Source organism: Lynx rufus, unplaced genomic scaffold (genome assembly GCF_022079265.1).
Source record: "Lynx rufus isolate CCGP_SWC_20201006 ecotype Redwood Valley unplaced genomic scaffold, mLynRuf1.p SCAF_43, whole genome shotgun sequence".
Taxonomy (NCBI): Eukaryota; Metazoa; Chordata; class Mammalia; order Carnivora; family Felidae; genus Lynx; species Lynx rufus.
Window position 1 is genome coordinate 980,597 of NW_025814860.1, and position 18,427 is coordinate 999,023.

At 57.4% G+C, this 18,427-nt stretch overlaps 2 protein-coding genes across 8 annotated transcripts in view; one reads left to right on the forward strand and one right to left on the reverse strand.

Moving 5' to 3' along the window:
* UNKL (unk like zinc finger) overlaps positions 1-5,777 on the forward strand; it is a 37,484-nt gene extending 31,707 nt beyond the window's left edge. For 3 of the 4 annotated variants that reach the window (XM_047098087.1, XM_047098088.1, XM_047098089.1), the window contains 5 exons: positions 1,132-1,224; positions 1,685-1,912; positions 2,513-2,715; positions 2,817-3,074; positions 3,609-5,777. In XM_047098087.1, coding sequence (XP_046954043.1) covers positions 1,132-1,224; positions 1,685-1,912; positions 2,513-2,715; positions 2,817-3,074; positions 3,609-3,716 — 890 coding nt within the window. In that variant the 3' untranslated portion in view covers positions 3,717-5,777. Of the gene's footprint in view, positions 1-1,131; positions 1,225-1,684; positions 1,913-2,512; positions 2,716-2,816; positions 3,581-3,608 lie in introns of those variants that run through there. The other variant, XM_047098086.1, reaches the window with a different exon arrangement.
* GNPTG (N-acetylglucosamine-1-phosphate transferase subunit gamma) lies at positions 5,103-18,419 on the reverse strand. 4 transcript variants are annotated; one of them, XM_047098094.1, is made up of 11 exons: positions 18,341-18,419; positions 18,197-18,254; positions 18,048-18,115; positions 7,183-7,237; positions 7,034-7,117; positions 6,847-6,940; positions 6,652-6,766; positions 6,473-6,555; positions 6,265-6,393; positions 6,098-6,179; positions 5,103-6,009 (listed from the first exon to the last, which is right to left on the reverse strand). In XM_047098094.1, exons 1-11 carry the CDS (start codon positions 18,405-18,407, stop codon positions 5,912-5,914), a joined length of 933 nt encoding a protein of 310 aa, XP_046954050.1. In that variant the 5' UTR covers positions 18,408-18,419; the 3' UTR covers positions 5,103-5,911. The 4 variants fall into 4 exon arrangements, with proteins under 4 accessions (XP_046954050.1, XP_046954048.1, XP_046954049.1 ...); XM_047098093.1 differs by having other exon boundaries at positions 5,899-6,009; positions 6,098-6,393; XM_047098092.1 differs by lacking the exons at positions 18,048-18,115; positions 18,197-18,254; positions 18,341-18,419 and having other exon boundaries at positions 7,183-10,248.
* Between the last annotated feature and the right edge of the window lie 8 nt (positions 18,420-18,427).

Sequence of the window (18,427 nt, forward strand, 5' to 3'; positions counted from 1 at the left end):
CCCAGACACTGGGTCCCCACGTGTCCCCTTCATGCGCCGCAGAGGCCAGAGCCAGCGGCTCGCGGACGGCAGATGTGCTTGCCGCGCTCTGTGAACTTAGGCAGCAGGGGGCCGCTAAGTACCAGTGTCTGGTGAAGGGCTGTCCCTGCGGCCAGCTCAGTGGGCCCCTCGGGCTGAGTGGTGCCCAGCAGCCCTAGAGACAGGGAAGGGACGGCGCAGCTGGGGTCGCACGCGTCCCGCAGCCGGCTCCTCGGGAACCTGCCTGCTCCTGGGACGTTCTCCGCCAAGTCCTGTCTCTCTTCCCCCCCATGTCCCGTTTCTCCGGTAATCATGGTAAATGCCTCTCATTTGAAAGGTGGTGGCTTCTCCGCAGTCACCGGCGGGTTCAGCCTTCGCTCCTGGGTTGTAACGTGGTCATTTGAAACAGGCCTGGCCTGCCTGCTGCTTCCTGGCACGTCTCTGGCACGGCTGCTTCTGTGATGTGGTCAGGAGTGTGGGCCCAGCCGAGGGCTGGACGTGGTCAGAGATGAGCAATGGCGTCTCTCTCTGGTGGTTCTGACTTGGTGTCATTTGTCACACGGGGTTTTTGCACTAGGAGGCTGGGGGCAGGAAAAAGGCAGAAGGCTCCAGAAGCCCGGCTCACGGACCCAGAGCAGGCAGGCTGTCCGGGGACAGGGCTCAGCCACACAGGAGAGGCCCACCTACTTCTGGGACGGGTGCTGGTGCAGGTGAACTTGTGCCTTTAGCGCCGCCGGGTCTTCTGTGGACCCGGCGCGTGTCCCGGGAGTGGGAATCACCAGGCCTTCCCGGCCCTCGCTGGATGGCCTGCGCGCTGTCCAGGTCCTCTGGCCGCTCGGCTGCTGGAACTTGGAAGCTTTGGGGGCTGGTGGGCCTGACCTCAGCAGCTCGGAGCCGGGGCCGTGTCACGTGGGGCCGGGGTGAAGGGAGAAGACCCTGCTTGCAGGAGAGGGTTTACGAGGAAATCTTGGGAAGTCGGGGGGCTCCAGGGGGCCCCACGTTGTTCCATCTCTCTGCTCTTTCACACGCGGGCCCCAGAAACTGTCCTAGTGCCGTGGGCTCTCTCCTGAGGCTCTGGGGTCGTCCCGTGGTTACACCGTGTTTTGTTAACAGGCCCCGCTGTGGATCTTCATCCCGGCGACGTCAGCCTCGCACCCCTAGATAAGGAGCTGGAGGAGCATGACCTGGGCGACCTGGGACCGGCAGGTAGGAGTGCTGACCCCCTGCTCTTTTCAGGGCCGTGCTGGGGCGGCTGGGCCCTTTCTTTGGAGAGCCGTTCAGTGGTTCTTGGAGGGGGTGCTCCCAGCACGCCGGTGCGCGGTCAGCCTCCCACCATCTTTGCAGCTGCTGTGGGCACACGTACCCTGGGACACCGTGTCCCCAAACGTTTGCCTCGTCTGCTGTGAAAATGAACCATTCTTGGGGGTCCCCGGATGTCCCAGGACCAGCATGCTGGCGGGTGGGTCAGCTGGGCAGGGCCTGGCAGGTGTCTGGCCTCCGCGGAGCCCCCGCCGAACCCCTCGCCCGTGAGCTCACTGCGCCAGGAGGGCGCGCCCACACGGTGGCTGCCCCCCCCCCCCCCCGGGGTCACCCCCCAGCCTGGAGGCCAGGCGCCGTGTCTGGTGGTCAGCGCCTCCCGCTAACTTGGCCCCTCCGATCCGTGCAGGTCCGCGGTCGCCGGGGGGCTCAGCACCCGTCACCATCCCCGGCCGCCTGCCCCGCTCCCCGTCCCTGCTGTCGTCCCCCTCAGTGTCTGCCTCCCCGCTCAGCTCGCTCTCCCAGTCTCTGTCGGGGCCCCTCGTCTCTTCGGCCATGACGCCCCCCCAGCAGCCGCCGGCCCTCACGTCGGAGCCCGGGGCGCTGGGCTCCTCGGCTGCGTCCTACAGCTCCTTAGGTGAGCCGGGCGCTGGCGGGGACGGTGGGGTGAGCTCGTCCCAGGGGGTCCCCTGGCCAGTCTGTGGGTTCGCTGGCGGTGCCTCAGGGCACGAAGCCCCGGCCTGTGCGTGGCCGGGACCCTGAGACCCTGTTGTGACAACACATGGTGGCCCCGCTGTCACTCGTGTGCGGTGGAGGGCCTCAGGCTGGGGACGTCACTGGAGACCCAGCGCAGCACAGACGGGCAGAAACCATGGACGGTGCTTCTTCCCTGGAAAACGTTCTTTCACGTGACTTGCTATGTCTTAAAGGAGTATTTTTAAGTATCGTTTTAATTTGTTATGTCACGAACACAGATCAGTAGGTGTCACCCCAGGCCCTCTGGGGTCCTCACGATTTGGAGGCGGAACGGGTTTCAGGGACCAGAGTTTGATGCCGCTGCGGCACACGACGCGACACTTGCAAATTCACTCCCTTCTCTGCCTCAAGCCCCCCAGGCAGCCGGACAGGGGCCGGGTAGAAAGATCTGGGGCACGTGTCCTTGTCTGCCAAGCCCCAAAGGCTGCCAGGGAGGCGCTCCCGCAGGTGACCTCTCCCGTCTCGTCTTGTCCACACTCAGGCTTGAACGGCGTCCCCGGGAGCATCTGGGACTTTGTTTCCGGCAGCTTCTCTCCCAGCCCGTCCCCCATCCTGAACGCCGGCCCTGCCCCCGCCTCAAGCGCCAGCCCGAGCGGAGCGGAGCTGGCCCGGGTCAGGCGGCAGCTGGACGAGGCCAAGAGGAAGATCCGGCAGTGGGAGGAGTCCTGGCAGCAGGTGAAGCAGGTGAGCCGGGAGGGGCCGGGGCGCAGGGCCGGCGGGACAGGCGCAGGCGCGCGGGAGCTCCCCCTGCACCGGCCGCTACAGCGCAGCCCCCTGGGTTTCAGGCCTGTGACGCGTGGCAGCGGGAGGCCAAGGAGGCCAAGGAGCGGGCGCTGGCGGCCGACAGTGCGCGGCAGCTGGCGCTGCAGAAGAAGGAGGAGGTGGAGGCCCAGTTCCGGAGGCTGCGGGAGGAGCTGGAGGGCCGAGGGCCGGGCGCCACGCTCCCGGGGCTGCCGCGCTGTGCCGACCTCGGAGCCACCCCCCTCCCCAAGCTGCACTCGCTGCAGACTCGGCTGCGCCTGGATCTGGAAGCCGTGGACGGGGTGAGTCCGGGGGCCACAACCCTCTTCCTTCCCCGCCTGCCGGCCCTGCCCTCCGGCCCTGCCCCGCGCGGTCCGGAGTCACCCTCCAGGGTCGCCGTGGCATCTCGGCCTGTTCCACGCTTGGTGTTCTCTGCACTCAGCTCCGGACCCCTTCCAGGCCAGGGCTTTGTGTTAGAACCTGGAGCATCTGAAGGTTCCAGAGCCCTGTCTCTTGCGCCCTCTCCCCCTCCATTGGTCTGAGGTGCAGCTTCCCCACCCCCCCCTCCAGCTCTGGCTGCCCTCTTGGCCGCTGGGCTTGGTCCCGGGTCAGGGATCTGATGAGCCCAGTCCCGTGAGCCCGCCTGCTGGCCACAAGGCACAGGTGTGGGCCTCCATCTGGGCCCAGCCCATCGAGGCGGCCACCCGCCCGGCCACCCCTTCCCACGCTGGTGCGGCAGCTCAGCTCCCTGGTCCTCGTGAAGGATCTCCCACCCCCGCCTTTGTTCCGGGGCGTCCCCGGTCCTGCCGCTGCGTCACCTGGGTCTCGCCCCACAGGTGATCCTCCAGCTTCGAGCCAAGCAGTGCGCCGTGTGCCGGGAGCGGGCCCGCGGCGGCGCCCTGCAGCCCTGCGCCTGCTGCGAGGGCCCACCGCTCCCGTGGTGACCGCCGCGTCCTCACCGGCCCCTCGGGCGCCCCCGGGCTCCGGAACGACGGGGGCTCGCGGACCTGACGCACCGGGACCCTGACCAGCACTTTGTAAACCGGGGGATTTAGACGTTCTAAGTTGCTGTAAGCTGCTTCCTAGGTTCGTGATTTTTTTACTACGCGGTAACATGAAGCTTTGTATGTGTACTGTGAGCTGAGGACATTTCCTGTCAGTTTCTTGTTAATTCACGGTATGGTAAAGACCTTTGATTTCCTCTTCTGAAATTAGTACTTCTGAGATGAGCGTTTATCTAGTAGTGAGAAACACCTAGGACTTCTCAATAGTTTCCAAATTAAGTGCAGACATAGTATTTATAGCAGTGAGACTGAAAGACACATCTAGGGTTTTAGTTTTGTGAAAGGGACGCTCTCGATGGCGTGCACGCGCACATTAATTAGAGGTTTGTATTCCAGGCCCGTGAAATGGCGTTGCGCCTGATTTGCCCCATGACCCGTGGCCACTTTTTCTAAGTGCCTGAGCCTTGCACAAGGAGCGAAGGAGGCCCTTCGCGCGGGTCCGTTCTCTCCTCTAGTGAGCAGCACGGCGGGGGGGCCCGTTGGTGGAGGCTTCCGCGTTAGTTTTACAAAGCTGTGCCTCGGTGGCACCCATAGCCTCTGGAGCCTGCTGGAGGGCGTCCCGGCTCCTTTGCGGGCAGCCTGAGGCCAGAGACTCGCTCGTGCCCCTCCCTGCGACCAGACGCCCGCCCGGGACCCCTGCCTGCAAGGGAGAGGCTCACAGGCCGCAGTGTAACCCAGGTATTACCAGGGTCACTCGGGGGACCCCAGGGTTGCAGAGAGAACCTGGCTGCCCTGCCGTGGCAAAAACACTCCCGAGAACGGGTCTGGTTTTGGTGAGGACCAGAATCTTCTCTGGTCTGCACTGGGTCATTTTTCCTAGCAATCTGGGGAGGAGCAAAAGAGGTGAGTGGTCTACCCAGACTTTGCTCTCCCCGAGGCACATCTAGATGGCTGCAAGATCTTTCCCGAACCTGCCGCTGGGGTGGGAGCAGGTCACGGCCCCTCTGGCCCGGAAGTGAGCGCCGGTGCCTCTCGGCCCACTGTGGCTTTGCCAAAGACTTTTAATAGCATTTTTTAAAGCGCAGAATGGCTCGGTAAAAATTATCAGTGACCAAATATTTAGTAAGAGGTTTAAAACATTTTTAACGTAAGACAAAGCGATAGTTCTGTCCTTTAAGGGGGCCCGTGGCGGGCTGCAGCGAGTCCACTCCTACAGGTGACCATCGACTTGGTTTTAGTGAATCGACTTTGTTTTTAATGATAGTGATGATTTATTAGCTCTTAGAAATGACGTATATTTTGTGCTACTGTTACCACCGTTTAAAATTATTTTTATTAATATTTATGCACTTGTTTCACATTTCAGACCTTTGGTCTTTTATGGGAAACAGAACAACGTTTTTATTGTGGGTCCCCAGCCTCGGCATCGTCAGATGACAAACTGGGAACAGCCCGCGTGCTCCCCGTAGGCGGCTCGGGCGGGCTCCGCACAGCAGGCAGACCAGGCAGGGCTGCAGCGTCGCGGGGCCCCTCGGCCCTGCCTGAGCCGGTCCTTTCTGCTCGGGGTCTTGGCTGCGGCGGCCCTGGTCTCCTGCAAGAGGCGTCCCTACCCCGCAGGCCTCACGGGCTGGGCCACCGCCCTCGCACGGGTGACGGGAGCACTGGGTGCGGTCTTAGCGATCACGGGGCACGTTACGGCCTCTGGCTGTTTGGAACTGGGGTCGGCAGAAGACCTCAGCTCAGTGTGGACACTTCACGTGGATTAATTTATGGAAGCCTCAATCTCTGTTTGTTCTGAGTATTTAGAGGAGGTCGTTACTGGAATGAATTTTCTTAACCCAGAAGGTAGTATTTATAAAGCATAATCATTTACTTGTAGTGAACCGTTCCAAGTTAACACTTGTTTAAATTTTTTTACACTATAGCATTTATGCAATGGTTTACAGAATTCATGGAATTATTTTTATCAGTATGGAAATTAATTAAAACTTTGAATCTTTATTCTGTCTGCCTCTCTGAGCCAATGCTGATGGCCGGCCGGCCCCGAAGGCAGAGGAAGCCCCCCCCCACCCCCACCCCCGTGATGCTGCTCCCCTCCCCGCCAGCCTGGCTCTGCCCCCGAGGCCTGTCTCAGGTCACAAGGTGTTCCCTCGCCGTCCCGGGTCGCCTCGGAGCTGTTCCGCTGTCCCGTCTGTGGGTGTCCTGGGGCCCCCGTGCTCAGAGGGGGGCGTTTCTGCCAGAACGGCGAGCGGCAGGGGGTCAGCGCAGGTCCCGCGGGTGGGCTGAGCCCCCCCCCCCCCCCCCCCCCCCGCGGGACTCACCCGCCGCCTGCGCGTAGGGGATGCCATGCTGTGTCAGCACGCTCCGGAGTCTCCTGACCTCCTTCCACAGCTCCCTGTGTGCCTGGAACAGAGCAGGTAAAAGGGCAGCGCCGTGGCCCCGCGGCGGGAGGCCAGCCCAGGGCTGGAGCGCCCTTTCCCGTCTGTACCTCACTGCAGTTCTCCAGGGTCTGGAACGCCAGGGCCTTGGCACCTCCTTCCCGCATGGAGTCACTGTCCTCCGGGGTCTTCAAGTAGCCGGCCTCCTCAAAGAGCGCCCTGAGCAACTTCTCGTAGCCCTGAGGGTCGTGGAAGAGGGAACCCCCAGCTCCTGGCCGCCCTGTGCCCGGGCAAGGGGGTGCCCGCCTGACGCCTCACCTGGGACGTGATCAGCTCGTCAGCCAGGTCCTGTTCCACCTGGTCCCACCTGTGCTGCAGGGCCGCCGGCAGGGCCGGGTACACTGCAGGCGACCCAGCAGACGGGGGCTTAGCCGAGCGCCTCTGCCCACCCCACCCCCCCGCACCCCTGGGGCGGCCCCCCCCACCCCGGGGCCCACCTAACAGGGAGTGCGGGTGGCAGACCAGAGGCGTCTCGAAGGTCAGCGCGTAGACGCAGGTGCTGGGCTCAGACACGTGTGCCAGGCGGTTGCTTTTCCCACAGGTAAGCTCCACCTGTGGGAGAGCCTTGGTGGGCAGGTGGGGGGCGAGGAGCCTGCCCCCCTCCCCCCGGGGTCCCCCCAACGCAGGCCCACCTTGCTCTGCCGGCTCCGGGAGCGGCAGGAGTCGCCGTCCCTCATCCACATGCCCCTGAAGGTGTTGTTAGAGATCTCCCACTCGTGCCAGATGCTGGGGGGGGGGGGGGGGGACGAGCGCGTGAGGCGGGCCGGGGGCGCCTGTCGGGGGCGAGGGTCCCCGCGAGCAGCCCGCGGCCCCTCTCACCCCAGGATCCCGCTGTAAGCGTTCCAGCGGAAGGTCTGCTCGTGCTGCGTCACGTTGTGGAAGGGGCACAGCTCGTACTTGTACCTGCGGGCACAGCGGCGTCAGGGGGGTCCCGGCGCCCGTCCCCGCCGGCAGCGCCCTGCACTCACGTGGACTCCACCAGGCTGAAGCACTTGCCGGAGAGCCTGAAGAGGTGCGCGGGCCCTGGAAGAGAGCGCGACAGCCGAGTCCGGCGGGGGCGCCCGTGGCTGGGACTCGGGACAGGAGCACCGGGGCCCACTGAAGTGACCTCCGAGGGCGACAGCGGGCACCCTGCAGCTGGTGGGCTGGCCTCCGTCCGGCCTCCGCGCTCGGGCAGAAAGGTGGGCGCTGAGACTTCCTGGAGCTGGGGGCGGGAGGCGGCCGGGGGACAACGGGGCCCCAAGAAGCGTGGGGACATGGGGAAAGGAAGACGGGCGAAAGCAGCCGCGCGCTCACGGGTCATCGACGAGGAGCCTCGGCACGGAGCCCAGGTCGCAACAAATCCCTACCCGGGGACACAGGGCCTCATCTAGGGGAACGGTGACAGAGCGGTCCCAGCAGAAGCCCATACGGCTCTCTGGGAGTAAAGGCTTCTAAATGTACTAGAAGAACTGGGACCCAGGAAGACACAAGAACAGGGGACAGCGGGAAGGAACGCGGGAGCAGACGGCGGAGACGAGGGCTCGATGCCACTCCGAAAGACGGAAGAGCCGGGCCGTGGGGCGGGGCCGCAGCATGGGGGCCCCCACGGGAGGGCTCGGATGGGCCGAGCGTCTGGGAGGACCAGAAGAAAGTCCCCAATGTGACAGAAGAGGGGAACTCCAAGGAGGACAGGCCCAGACCCTCGGCAGACACCCAAGGGCAACGAGTACTGAGGCCCGTCGGGTGACCCAGCCTGGAAGGCGGCGCAGTGAAGGACGCGGCCGTCAACCCACCCACCAGGCAGACGGGGGATGGCGGAGGGGACCCGGTCCCCACCGGGTGCCCTCCCCTTGGAACGGCGAAGGCGAAGTCACGGCTGCGGCACAGACTTGTCAGTCTACCGAATGTGGAAGGTGCATCACAAAACCATCACACGTCTTTGCTGGTGGGTCCCCGGCGTCTGAGGAGGTGAGCCTGAGACGGACAGCAGAGCTGGGGGGGACGCTGATTTTGTTCGTGACTCAAACTGACGAGAAACTGCAATCAGATCTGAATAACCTGATGTTACGAACCCCCAGAGTGACACAGAGGGAAAGAAGCGTCACAAGGGAGGAAACGAGGGACGAAATACACTGTTTCCTGGGAGTCCTTCCTTATCAACACGTCCAAGGGAAGGAATTAACTATCCATCCGGTCAAAAGGCACAGGCCGGCCAAGGGGAGGAGACCCCTCAGAGAGGCTCCCGTTGGCCGTGAGAGTCAGGAGAAAGAGGGCCGGGGCGGCCACACCGCCACCAGAGCGACCGTATGCCACAGACGGTCAGGAGAGACAACGGGTGTTCTGTTCTGAATAAACCTAAAAGGACTAAAACGCCACTTTCTGATCACAACGGAAACCAGAAATCAACAGCAGAAGCAGGAAATGCACAGATCCAGAGTAATTACACTCAGGGAAATCAGGAAATACTCGAGACAAGGAGAGCAGGAGGCTCAGAGCCCAGGTGCTGAGAGGGGGCCGGGCGTCTCCGGCACGTTCAAGTACGCGCTCACGCCCGTGACCTAGCTCTCACACAGCACTAAAACGAGCACACGAGACACAAAGCTGGCAGAAGAAAGAAAACGAAAAGCAGTAAAAGCCAACACCGCTTCTTTAAAAAGCTCCCCAAGATCCTAAGTGTTTCGCTAGACTGACTACAACACACACACGAGCGCTGAAACCCCTAAAACCAGGCAGGAACGTGGGGAAGCTGCCAGTTTGGCTGAAAGACGGCTACCGAATACTGAACGAGCCGGCCGCCAACCGATCGGTCACCTATGCGAAACGGGCGGTTCCTAGGAACGCACCATTTATCAGTCCTTCTCAAGGGTCCCCAAGCCACGGAAGAGCGGACCACGCGCTGCTTCACGGGGTGGGGCCAGCGTCACCCCGAACCCAAAGTCAACAAGTCACAAGGAAACCACGGTCCAATATCCACTCTGAACAGGAGTGCAAAAACCCTCCACGAAACACTAGCAGACTGATTGTAACAATGCATTGAAAGGCTCCTACGTCGTCACCAAGTGGGGTTGATTCCTAGAACGTGAGGATGGTTCAAAATACAACAATCACGGTAACAACACGATCCACTACCAGACAGAGGGGGGACCCCACGGCCACGCGACTGTTGCAGAAAAAGCACCTGACAAAATTCAACCCTCTTTCATGACACAAAGCCTCCACAACCAAGGAAACGAAGGAAACTGCCACCAACGCAGAAGCCGTATGGGCCGACCCCACGGCTGACCTCAGACGGAACGCGGGCAACACCCAGCGCGTTCCTCCTCCCGTCGGGCGCCCTTCGCCGTCGACGCTGCACTCAAGTTCTACCACAGCGATCAGGCGAGAAAGAAAAGGCATCCAAACTGGAAAGGAAGAAAGAACTACGTGGCCACATTAGCAGACGACATGATCGTGTATGTAGAAAACCCTAGTGGGGACTCCTGGGCGACTCAGTCGGATCAGTGTCTGACCCTTGATTTCAGCTCAGGTCACGATCTCACGGTTTGTGGGACCGAGCCCTGCGTCAGGCTTTGTGGTGACAGCAAGGAACCCGCTTGGGACACTCTGCACGCCTCCTTCCTCCCCAAAATAAACAAAAAGGGAAAAGAAAGAAAAGCAAACCCTAGAGTCCACAAAAATCTGTGAGCAAAGGGGCAAGATACAAAGTTGACATTGAAGAACGATGTGTGTTTTTCTACACTGACAACAACCCAAAAAGGAAATTTAAGACAACGATTCCATTTATAAGGGTACCAAAAAATACATCTATTTTGGAATAAACCGAAGAGGCAAAATACTTGTACAGAGAAAACTACAAGATAGCACCTAAAAAATGAAGCATGTAAATAAATGAAATAAATGGAGAGAGACCCTGTGTTCATGGATAGGACGATTTAATATTAAAATGTGAATACTCTCCTAAATAACCTAATTGAGGGCAATCCATATCAAAATCCCAGGAACGTTTTTTTTTTTTTTTTTTTACAGAAATAGTAAAACCCATCCTAAAATTAAAACAGAATCTCAAAGAACCCCAAACAGCCAAAACTATCTTGAAAAAGAACAGCTGAAAAAATTCCTTATTTCAAAACTTACTTCAAGACTACACGTTAGGGGGCGCCTGGGTGGCGCAGTCGGTTAAGCGTCCGACTTCAGCCAGGTCACGACCTCGCGGTCCGTGAGTTTGAGCCCCGCGTCAGGCTCTGGGCTGATGGCTCGGAGCCTGGAGCCTGTTTCCGATTCTGTGTCTCCCTCTCTCTCTGCCCCTCCCCCGTTCATGCTCTGTCTCTCTCTGTCCCAAAAATAAATAAACGTTGAAAAAAAAAAAATTAAAAAAAAAAAGACTACACGTTAGAACAGTGCGACCCTGGCTTAAAGACAGACAGGTGCAGCGACAGGACAGAAGATACCTCATAAATAAAGTCCTGAACATACATCCATATGATATGATGTGGGTGCCAAGACCATTCAGCAGGGAAGAGACCGTCTTCTCCAAAAATGGTGCTGGGAAACTTGCACGCACACAAGGATGACGCTGGACCCTTACTCTACACCGTACACAAAAATAACTCGGGGCGCCTGGCGGGGGGACAGCCTGTTGAGCACCCGACTCTTGACTTCAGCTCAGGTCACGATCTCATGGTTTGTGGGATCGATCAGGGTTTGTGCTGACAGCATGGACCCTTCTTGGGATTCTCTCTCTGCCCCTCTCACACACGTACTCTATCTCAAAAACAAACATTAAAAATAAACATTAAGGGGCGCCTGGGTGGGTCAGTCGGTTGAGCGTCCGACTTTGGCTCAGGTCATGATCTCACAGCTCGTGAGTTCGAGCCCCACGTCGGGCTCTGTGCCGACAGCTCGGAGCCTGGAGCCTGCTTCTGCTTCTGTGTCTCCCTCTCCCCCTAACCCACTCGCATTCTCTCTGTCTCTCTCAAAAATAAATAAACATCAAGAAATAAAAATTAAAAAAATAAAATCTATACGTACGATGGAGTATTATTCAGCCTTCACAAGTTCATCCTGACACCTGTTGAAACAGAGCCGAACCTTGGAGACCTACGCCAAGTGAGCCACACCGGTCACAAAAAGGCCAGCACAGGACTCCACTTACGTGAGGTCCTTAGTCCGTGTGAGTGCCTCTAACAAAAGACCACACCCGGGGTGAGTTCTAAACTAATTTTTCACAGTTCAGGAGGCTGGAAGATAGGGCACCAGCACGGTCAAGTTCTGGTTCACGGGGACAGGGGGAGGCACCTCTGACGTCCCCCACGTGGTGGAAGCGGCTGGAAAGGTCTGGCGCCTCCCTTGGGAAGGGAAGAGGGTGCGGGTCCCACTGTCGAGGGCTCCACCCTTGTGACGTAAGCACCTCTTAATACCATCAGTTTGGGGGTTCAGGCATCAACGTACAAAAGTGGGGGGGACACATCCAGACCACGGCAGCTATCTAGAGCAAATTCAGACAGACGTAGAAGGTGGTGTCGGGGCTGGGGCAGGGGAACAGGGGCGTGGCCTTTAAGTAGCTTCAGTTCCAGAAGATGAGACGTTTCTGGAGACAGATGGTGGTGCGCACAACAACGTGAATGTGCTTCATGTCCCCGCACTGTAGGGACTGGTTAAAATAGGAAATTTTATGTATATTTTGCCACAATGAAAAAGAGAATTCTTACTATGCTTGGAAAAAGAAGTATCAGAATGCGGAATCACAAACAGCATCCAAACGGTCTAGGGGCGCCCAGCTGGCTGAGTCAGAAGAGTAGGTGACTCTTGATCCCAGGGTTGTAAGTTCAAGCCCCATGATGGGTGTACAGATAACTTAAAAATAAATGAATAAACCTGAAAAAAAAAAAACAACCCAGTATAGTATTGACATAAGGACAGGGAGATGAATGGAACAGAGAGCCCAGAAATAAACACGCACATACGGTCAATTAACTCACGAGAAGGAGCCGAGAATCTCCAGTGGGGACAGGACGGTCTTTTCAATAAATGGCGGGGGACACCGGACCACTACCTTACACCACATGCACAAATTAACTCAAAAAGTATTAAAGACGTGAATGTGAGACCTGAAACCACGAAGCTCCTGGAGGAGAATGGGCGGGAAGCTCCCGGACAGCGGCCTTGGCGATGAACTTTTGGATCTGGCCACAAAAGCAAACACTGACAAGTGGGACCACGTAAAACTGGAAAGTTTCCGCACAGAGAGAGACCAACAAGATGAAAAGGCAAGCTCCTGGACGGGCAAACGTATCTGCAGACCACCTGTCTGATGAGGGCTTCAAAACCCAAAATACAAAGAGCTCCCGCGACTCAACAGCGAAAGGAAAACCATCTCACCATCTCAAGGAGACGCCTGAGCCCTGTGTTCACTGCAGCCTGAGTTCAGCGGCCGAGACACGGAAGCACCTAGGTGACCGTGCCCGGTGGAGGGATAAAGAGGCGGTGTGCAGACACAGCCGAACAGCGCTCAGCCACGGACGAGGGAATCCTGCCATCCGCGACGTGCGTGGACCTCGAGAGCACTATGCTAAGTGACATCAGAGAAACACAGATACCGGATGTCACACGTGGAATCTAAAAAATAAACCACCAGACGTAAGATCCAGAGAACAGACCGGTGGCCGCCAGAGGACCGAATAGGTGAGGGGGTCAAACGGAACACACTTCCAGTGTAAGTAAGGCTCGGGGACTGGAACCCGACCACGTTTCCTCTCTGAAAACTGCTGAGAGAGTAGACAGCAAGAGTCCACATCACAAGAAAAAGCGACGCGCAGCTACGAAAGGTGACGGCTGTTAATTACACTTGCTACGGCGATCACTCTGCACTGGGTACAAATACCAACTCCCGTCCTGTACGCCCGGAACTACTGCCGTGTTGCAGATCCATTACACCTCCACTTAAAAAGGACCAACGAATGCCCCCCCTCCCCCAGGGAGCACAAGGTAAGAGGACGAGGCGGGCTGCACGTGAGCCATGTGAACGTCTGCACATTCAAAGTTACGAGGATGACCTATGTCCCTGCAGCTAAAACCAGATGAACCCAACTGTGTGCAACCGGGAGGGCCAGCTCAGTTTAAGAACATGAGGTTTCGTGAGTCCACAGTAATAACCCCACGTGAGACTTCTGACACCGTCCTAGGTGTGCCGTAGAACAGAGCGGGAACTCTGGGCGACAGCGGGAGCCACACCAGCCAGCAGGACACCGAGCCCTCAGTGGCTCCGGAAGGCTTTGGGGAGCACTCAGAAGCGGGCGTGGGGCGCACGTGATCGTGCAGCTCCTGCCTCGGGGCGGGCCCAGTGGCACCACTGTGGTGGCCGAGCCCGGGCAGGCCCTCCCCAGTCTCCCTGACGGCAGGGGATGACCCAGCAGCCATAGGCGGAGGAGAAGCCCGGAGCTGCTTCACCGAGAGGGCCGCGTGCCCACAGGGACGGGGGCCTCCGCTTAGGACGGGTGGCCGGTGGCCGGTGAGACCTCTATGCTAAGTGCTTTAGGCTCAGCCCTTCAACTCCCGACACCCGAAGCAAAAGCGTGCGCTTGACAAAACTAAGCGAGAAGAACCAGGGAGGGGCCCACTGGTGCCAGCTTCTCCTGAGCAGAGCCTGCATCTGAGCTGCTGATGAGCGCGACACGGCCGGGAAGTCACGGAAACGTGAAGGCTCTGCTCTGGTTTGCAACTGGACAACTGTGGACAAGACAACCCTGACCTTCCAACTCCCCAGACTGTAGGCGTCAGTGGCGGGGAAGCAGTCAAGCCCACACGTGGCTTTTGGGGGAAAAACACAACAAAACATAACAGCGTGGGTTTTAAAAATCAAGTTAGGAATATTCCTCTATGTGGAAAACTTACACTGTTATTAAGGGATCCTCTCATCTACTTTGTTTTAAAAACGAAACTTAACGGGCGCCTGGGTGACTCAGTCGGTTGAGCGTCCGACTTCGGCTCGGGGCATGATCTCGTGGTTGAGTTCAAGCCCCGTGTCGGGCTCTGTGCTGATGGCTCAGAGCCTGGAGCCTGCTTTGGATTCTGTGTCTCCCTCTCTCTCTGGTCCTCCCCCCGCTCATGCTCTGTCTCTGTCTCAAAAATAAATAAACGTTAAAAAAAAAAAATGAAACTTAAAGGGCCCCTGGGTGGCTCAGTCGGTTGAGCATCTGACTCTTGATTTTGGCTCAGGTCAAGATCGCACAGTTCATGGGATCAAGCCCCACATCAGGCTCCTTCACTGACAGCTTGGAACCTGCTTGGGATTCTCTCCCTCACTCACACACTCTCTTTTGCCTCAAAATAAATAAACTTAAAAAAAATATTTAAGTGCTGAAAGAAATTTACTATTGTCAGGCTGAATGGACAGTTTTTCACTGAATTTTTTCAACTTTATTTGCCATGTGCTTCACTGGAACCATTTTCGTTTATATACATCATATGTGCTCAGAGCACTGGTTTTTAACAACTCAGCGAGCGACTGAAAGTGCGGGGTAACTGCTGTGATCCTGTTAACTCTCACTTTCTAGCCTGCACGCCAGACTTGACGAAAGGGCCCATCTCTACCCGAGGCCCCTTGCTCTCCTCCAGGTCGCTAACCTCCTGAATTCTGGTTTTCATCTGCTTAAGGAAAATCATTGTGCTACGTTATTTAAAAAACATTCCGACTGAGGCTCCTGGGTGGCTCAGTCGGCTGGGCGTCCGGCTCTTGATATCGGCTGGGGGCATGATCTCACCGGTCTGTGGGTTCAAGCCCCGTGTCGGGCTCTGCGCAGACAGTGCAGAGCCTGCGTGGGATTCTCTCTCCCCCGCTCGCTCTCTGCCCCCACCCCTCACACACGTGCGCTCTCTCTCAAAATAACTAAATAAGCTTTAAAAAAAAAATTCAAGGTTCTCACATTAAAGGTTTTGGTGGTAACACTAGTGGTTTTTCAAAAGGAAGCTTAATTAGCAGAATTAGCTCTTACTGAGACAGCTGGGTGCTCTCCCCGAGCTGCTCCGGGCGGGTGTCCGTATCTGTGACGCCCCGAACCCTTCACTCCCCTTCCATAAAGCAGCATCTCTGGACACCGCACTCTGGGAAGCCTGCTTGCATCAGAGTAAAAGACGCACATTTAGGTGGGGTAAGTGGTAAATGGGGAGTTTTGTCCTGATTACACAAAGCTAAGCTCTAAAATATTTTCTAACAAACTATCTGAACTGTATAATCCCAACACGCCAAATATTCTCTGGGACTTTTATATAAGCATATGGTTCTGTAGGCCATAACTCTTCCGTTTAAGATACAATTTCAGAACAGAAGGGACCCCTCAGTGGGGCACCTGGGTGGCTCAGTCGGCTAAGCGTCCGACTTCGGCTCAGGTCATGATCTCACAGTCTGTGCGTTCAAGCCCCGCATCAGGCTCCGTGCCGACAGCTCAGAGACTGGAGCCTGCTTCGGATTCTGTGTCTCCCCCTCTCTCTGTCCCTCCCCACTCATGCTCCGTCTCACTCTCTCTCTCAAAAATAAGATTTTAAAAAGTTAAAAAAAACCAAACACCTTATCAATCAGTCTATGAGTAAATATTAGCTTTTTTTTTTTTTTACATTTATTTATTTTGAAAAAGAGTGCGCGTGTGTGCACTCAAGTAGGGGAGGGGCAGAGGGAGGAAGAGAGAACCCCAAGCGGGCTATGTGTTGTCAGCACAGAGCCCATGTGGGGCTTGAATCCCCCGTGAGATTCAAGACCTGTGAGATCATGACCTGAACCAGAACCAAGAGTGGGATGCTCAACGGACTGAGCCCCCCAGGTGCCCCGAATCTCAGTGTCTGTATATACTCAGCAAAAAGAAAACAGTGATGGCACAAAAACACAGAGGAATCCCAGAAACACGAGTCCGGAAAGACGAGACAGGCGAGCATGTGCTCCAGAACTCCGTTCAGCTGGAGTCCAAGCCCAGATGACCCTCCTCTACAGGGACGGAAACCAGAAAGTGACGGGGAGGAGGATTTGGAAAGAAACCCACAGGAATCTTCTGGGGGAGAGAACCGTTCTCTACCTCGTCTGGGGCCGTGACGGCATGGATGTGGTCAATTGTCCCACTTCATCAAAGTGAATGTGTCAACTATAGCTCCAGAAATACGGTTTAAACCTGAGCCAACGATGATACTCAAAAAGAAAAGAGAAACAAACAAGAAAAGGGGGGAAAAGGAACGCCCCTCTTTATCAGGTGCCATCAGCTGGCGGAGGCAGGGACGGGAGAGAGGCAGAAAATGGGTGCACACCCTCCTCCCTCAGGGTAGACCGTGAAACCACTGGACACAGCAGTTATGGAATTACCACTAATTTTGGGGGGTGGGAGGTCCGATCCAGACTGGAACTACCCAGGGATAAGGTGTCCTGATTCAAATGGTGCGACAAAACGCAAGTTCCCTTTCTTCAGAATGGCCACAGGAAAACAAGGAAAGGCGAGGCAAATGCTTACTGCCGCACTGAGACGTGGCGTTGGCCGCCCCGTTTCTCTTTTCCACGCTTTTCGTAACAAACAGGATACATCTGTTTAGGGTGAAAGCTCACATCTGTCCCTCTCGGATCTCATCCCCCCCATCCCTCTGGCCTCGCGCTCAAGGCCTCTACCTGGCCACTCCTTTTGCTGCCCCCTCCTCCCCAGATATCCCCACCCCTTACTCTTCGCCTTCAGCCTCCGACCAAATGTCGCTTCTCAGCCTTTTCCTGTCCCCCTATTTAAAAGGGGAATCCCCAAGGGCGCCGGGCTGGGGGCTCAGTCCATAGAGCAGTACTTCCCAACTCAGGATCCCCTCTGTGCCCTGCGCTGGGTGTAGAATTTACTTAACAACAATTAAAACGGCGACCCTCAAAACAACCCTTGCCCCAGACGCGCGCGCGCGCGCGCGCGCGCGCGCGCGCACACACACACACACACACACACACACACACACACACACACACAGGCACGCACGTGCGCCTGCGTGCTTGCTTGCTTGCTTGCTTGCCCTTCCCCGCTTTCACACCTTTGGAGCATTTCCCACCATCAACCACTCTACACTTCACCTACCTCGTAGCTTACTGGCGCGCGCACAGCCCGTTAGACCGTCAACTCCAGGAGGACAAGCTGTGTTTTTTGCTCATTGCTGCGTTCCCAGCACAGACCCTAACACATAGTACTGTGCGGTTAAAAAACAAAAAAACAACAAAAAAAACTAGATGTTTCCCGCTTGTATTTCTCACTGAACGAGCCAGCAACTCCACTTGTGGTATGGGACCTTAGCAAACCACTCACACAGGGTAGGAAGAGGCGATCCGCAGGAGGAAAGTTTCTAATGGCCAAAAAACCAAACACCTGGCAACAAAGGCACGCAGAGCCATCCTATAAACCACTAAGTATCAAGCGAAAAGGGCGAAGACCTATGTTCACCCTCTTAAAAAGTTCCAAGACACACAGTGAGCGACAAGAGCAAATGAGCAAACCTGTGTCGTTATTACTTTAACAGAAAAAGACAGAAAATAAGTCTTAAAAAAAGAGAAAAAAATCACGAAAGCAAATAAGTGCACGCTTTTACTTGTGTGCTCATGAACGTGAGCATGAAACACGTCTGTACCCAACTGTTCACGGAGATCACCTCCACAGACGGAATTAAAAAGGACTAAAGGGGTAGCGACTTAACTTGTCCTAGAACGTTCTGGAATTGCATCGCGCCCTCAAGCTCTGAAAGGCTGACAAACCAAGGCACCGGCCTCCCAGGCTGCCCCTCTGCCCCCGGGTCGGGAACCCACGCCGGCTCCCGGCTCCCTGCCCCGCCGCCCCCGCATCCAGGGTCCCGCACTCACCAGACAGCGGGGAAGGATCCCTCTTGGGCTGGAGGCGACTGGTCTGGGGCAGGAACGGGTTGTTGAGCCTGCGGGGAGCGGCAGGGTCAGGGGGCACCGGGCTCCGGGCGGCCCCGCCGCGCCCCGCCGCGCCCCGCGGGGCCGCTCACCCGAACGAGTTGGGCTCCTCCACCACCTTCATCTTGGCGGCAGCGGCGGCAGCGGGCCCTGCGGGGAACGAGGCGGTGAGGAGGCGGCCGGGCGGGGCCGGCGGGGGACGCACGGGAGGGGCCCCGGGGCGCAGGGACACTAACCGCGCGCCGCGAGCCCCAGCAGCAGCAGCAGCAGCAGCAGCAAGAAGCCCCCCGACCTCGCCGCCATCGCCGGCCGCGCGCGCCGTC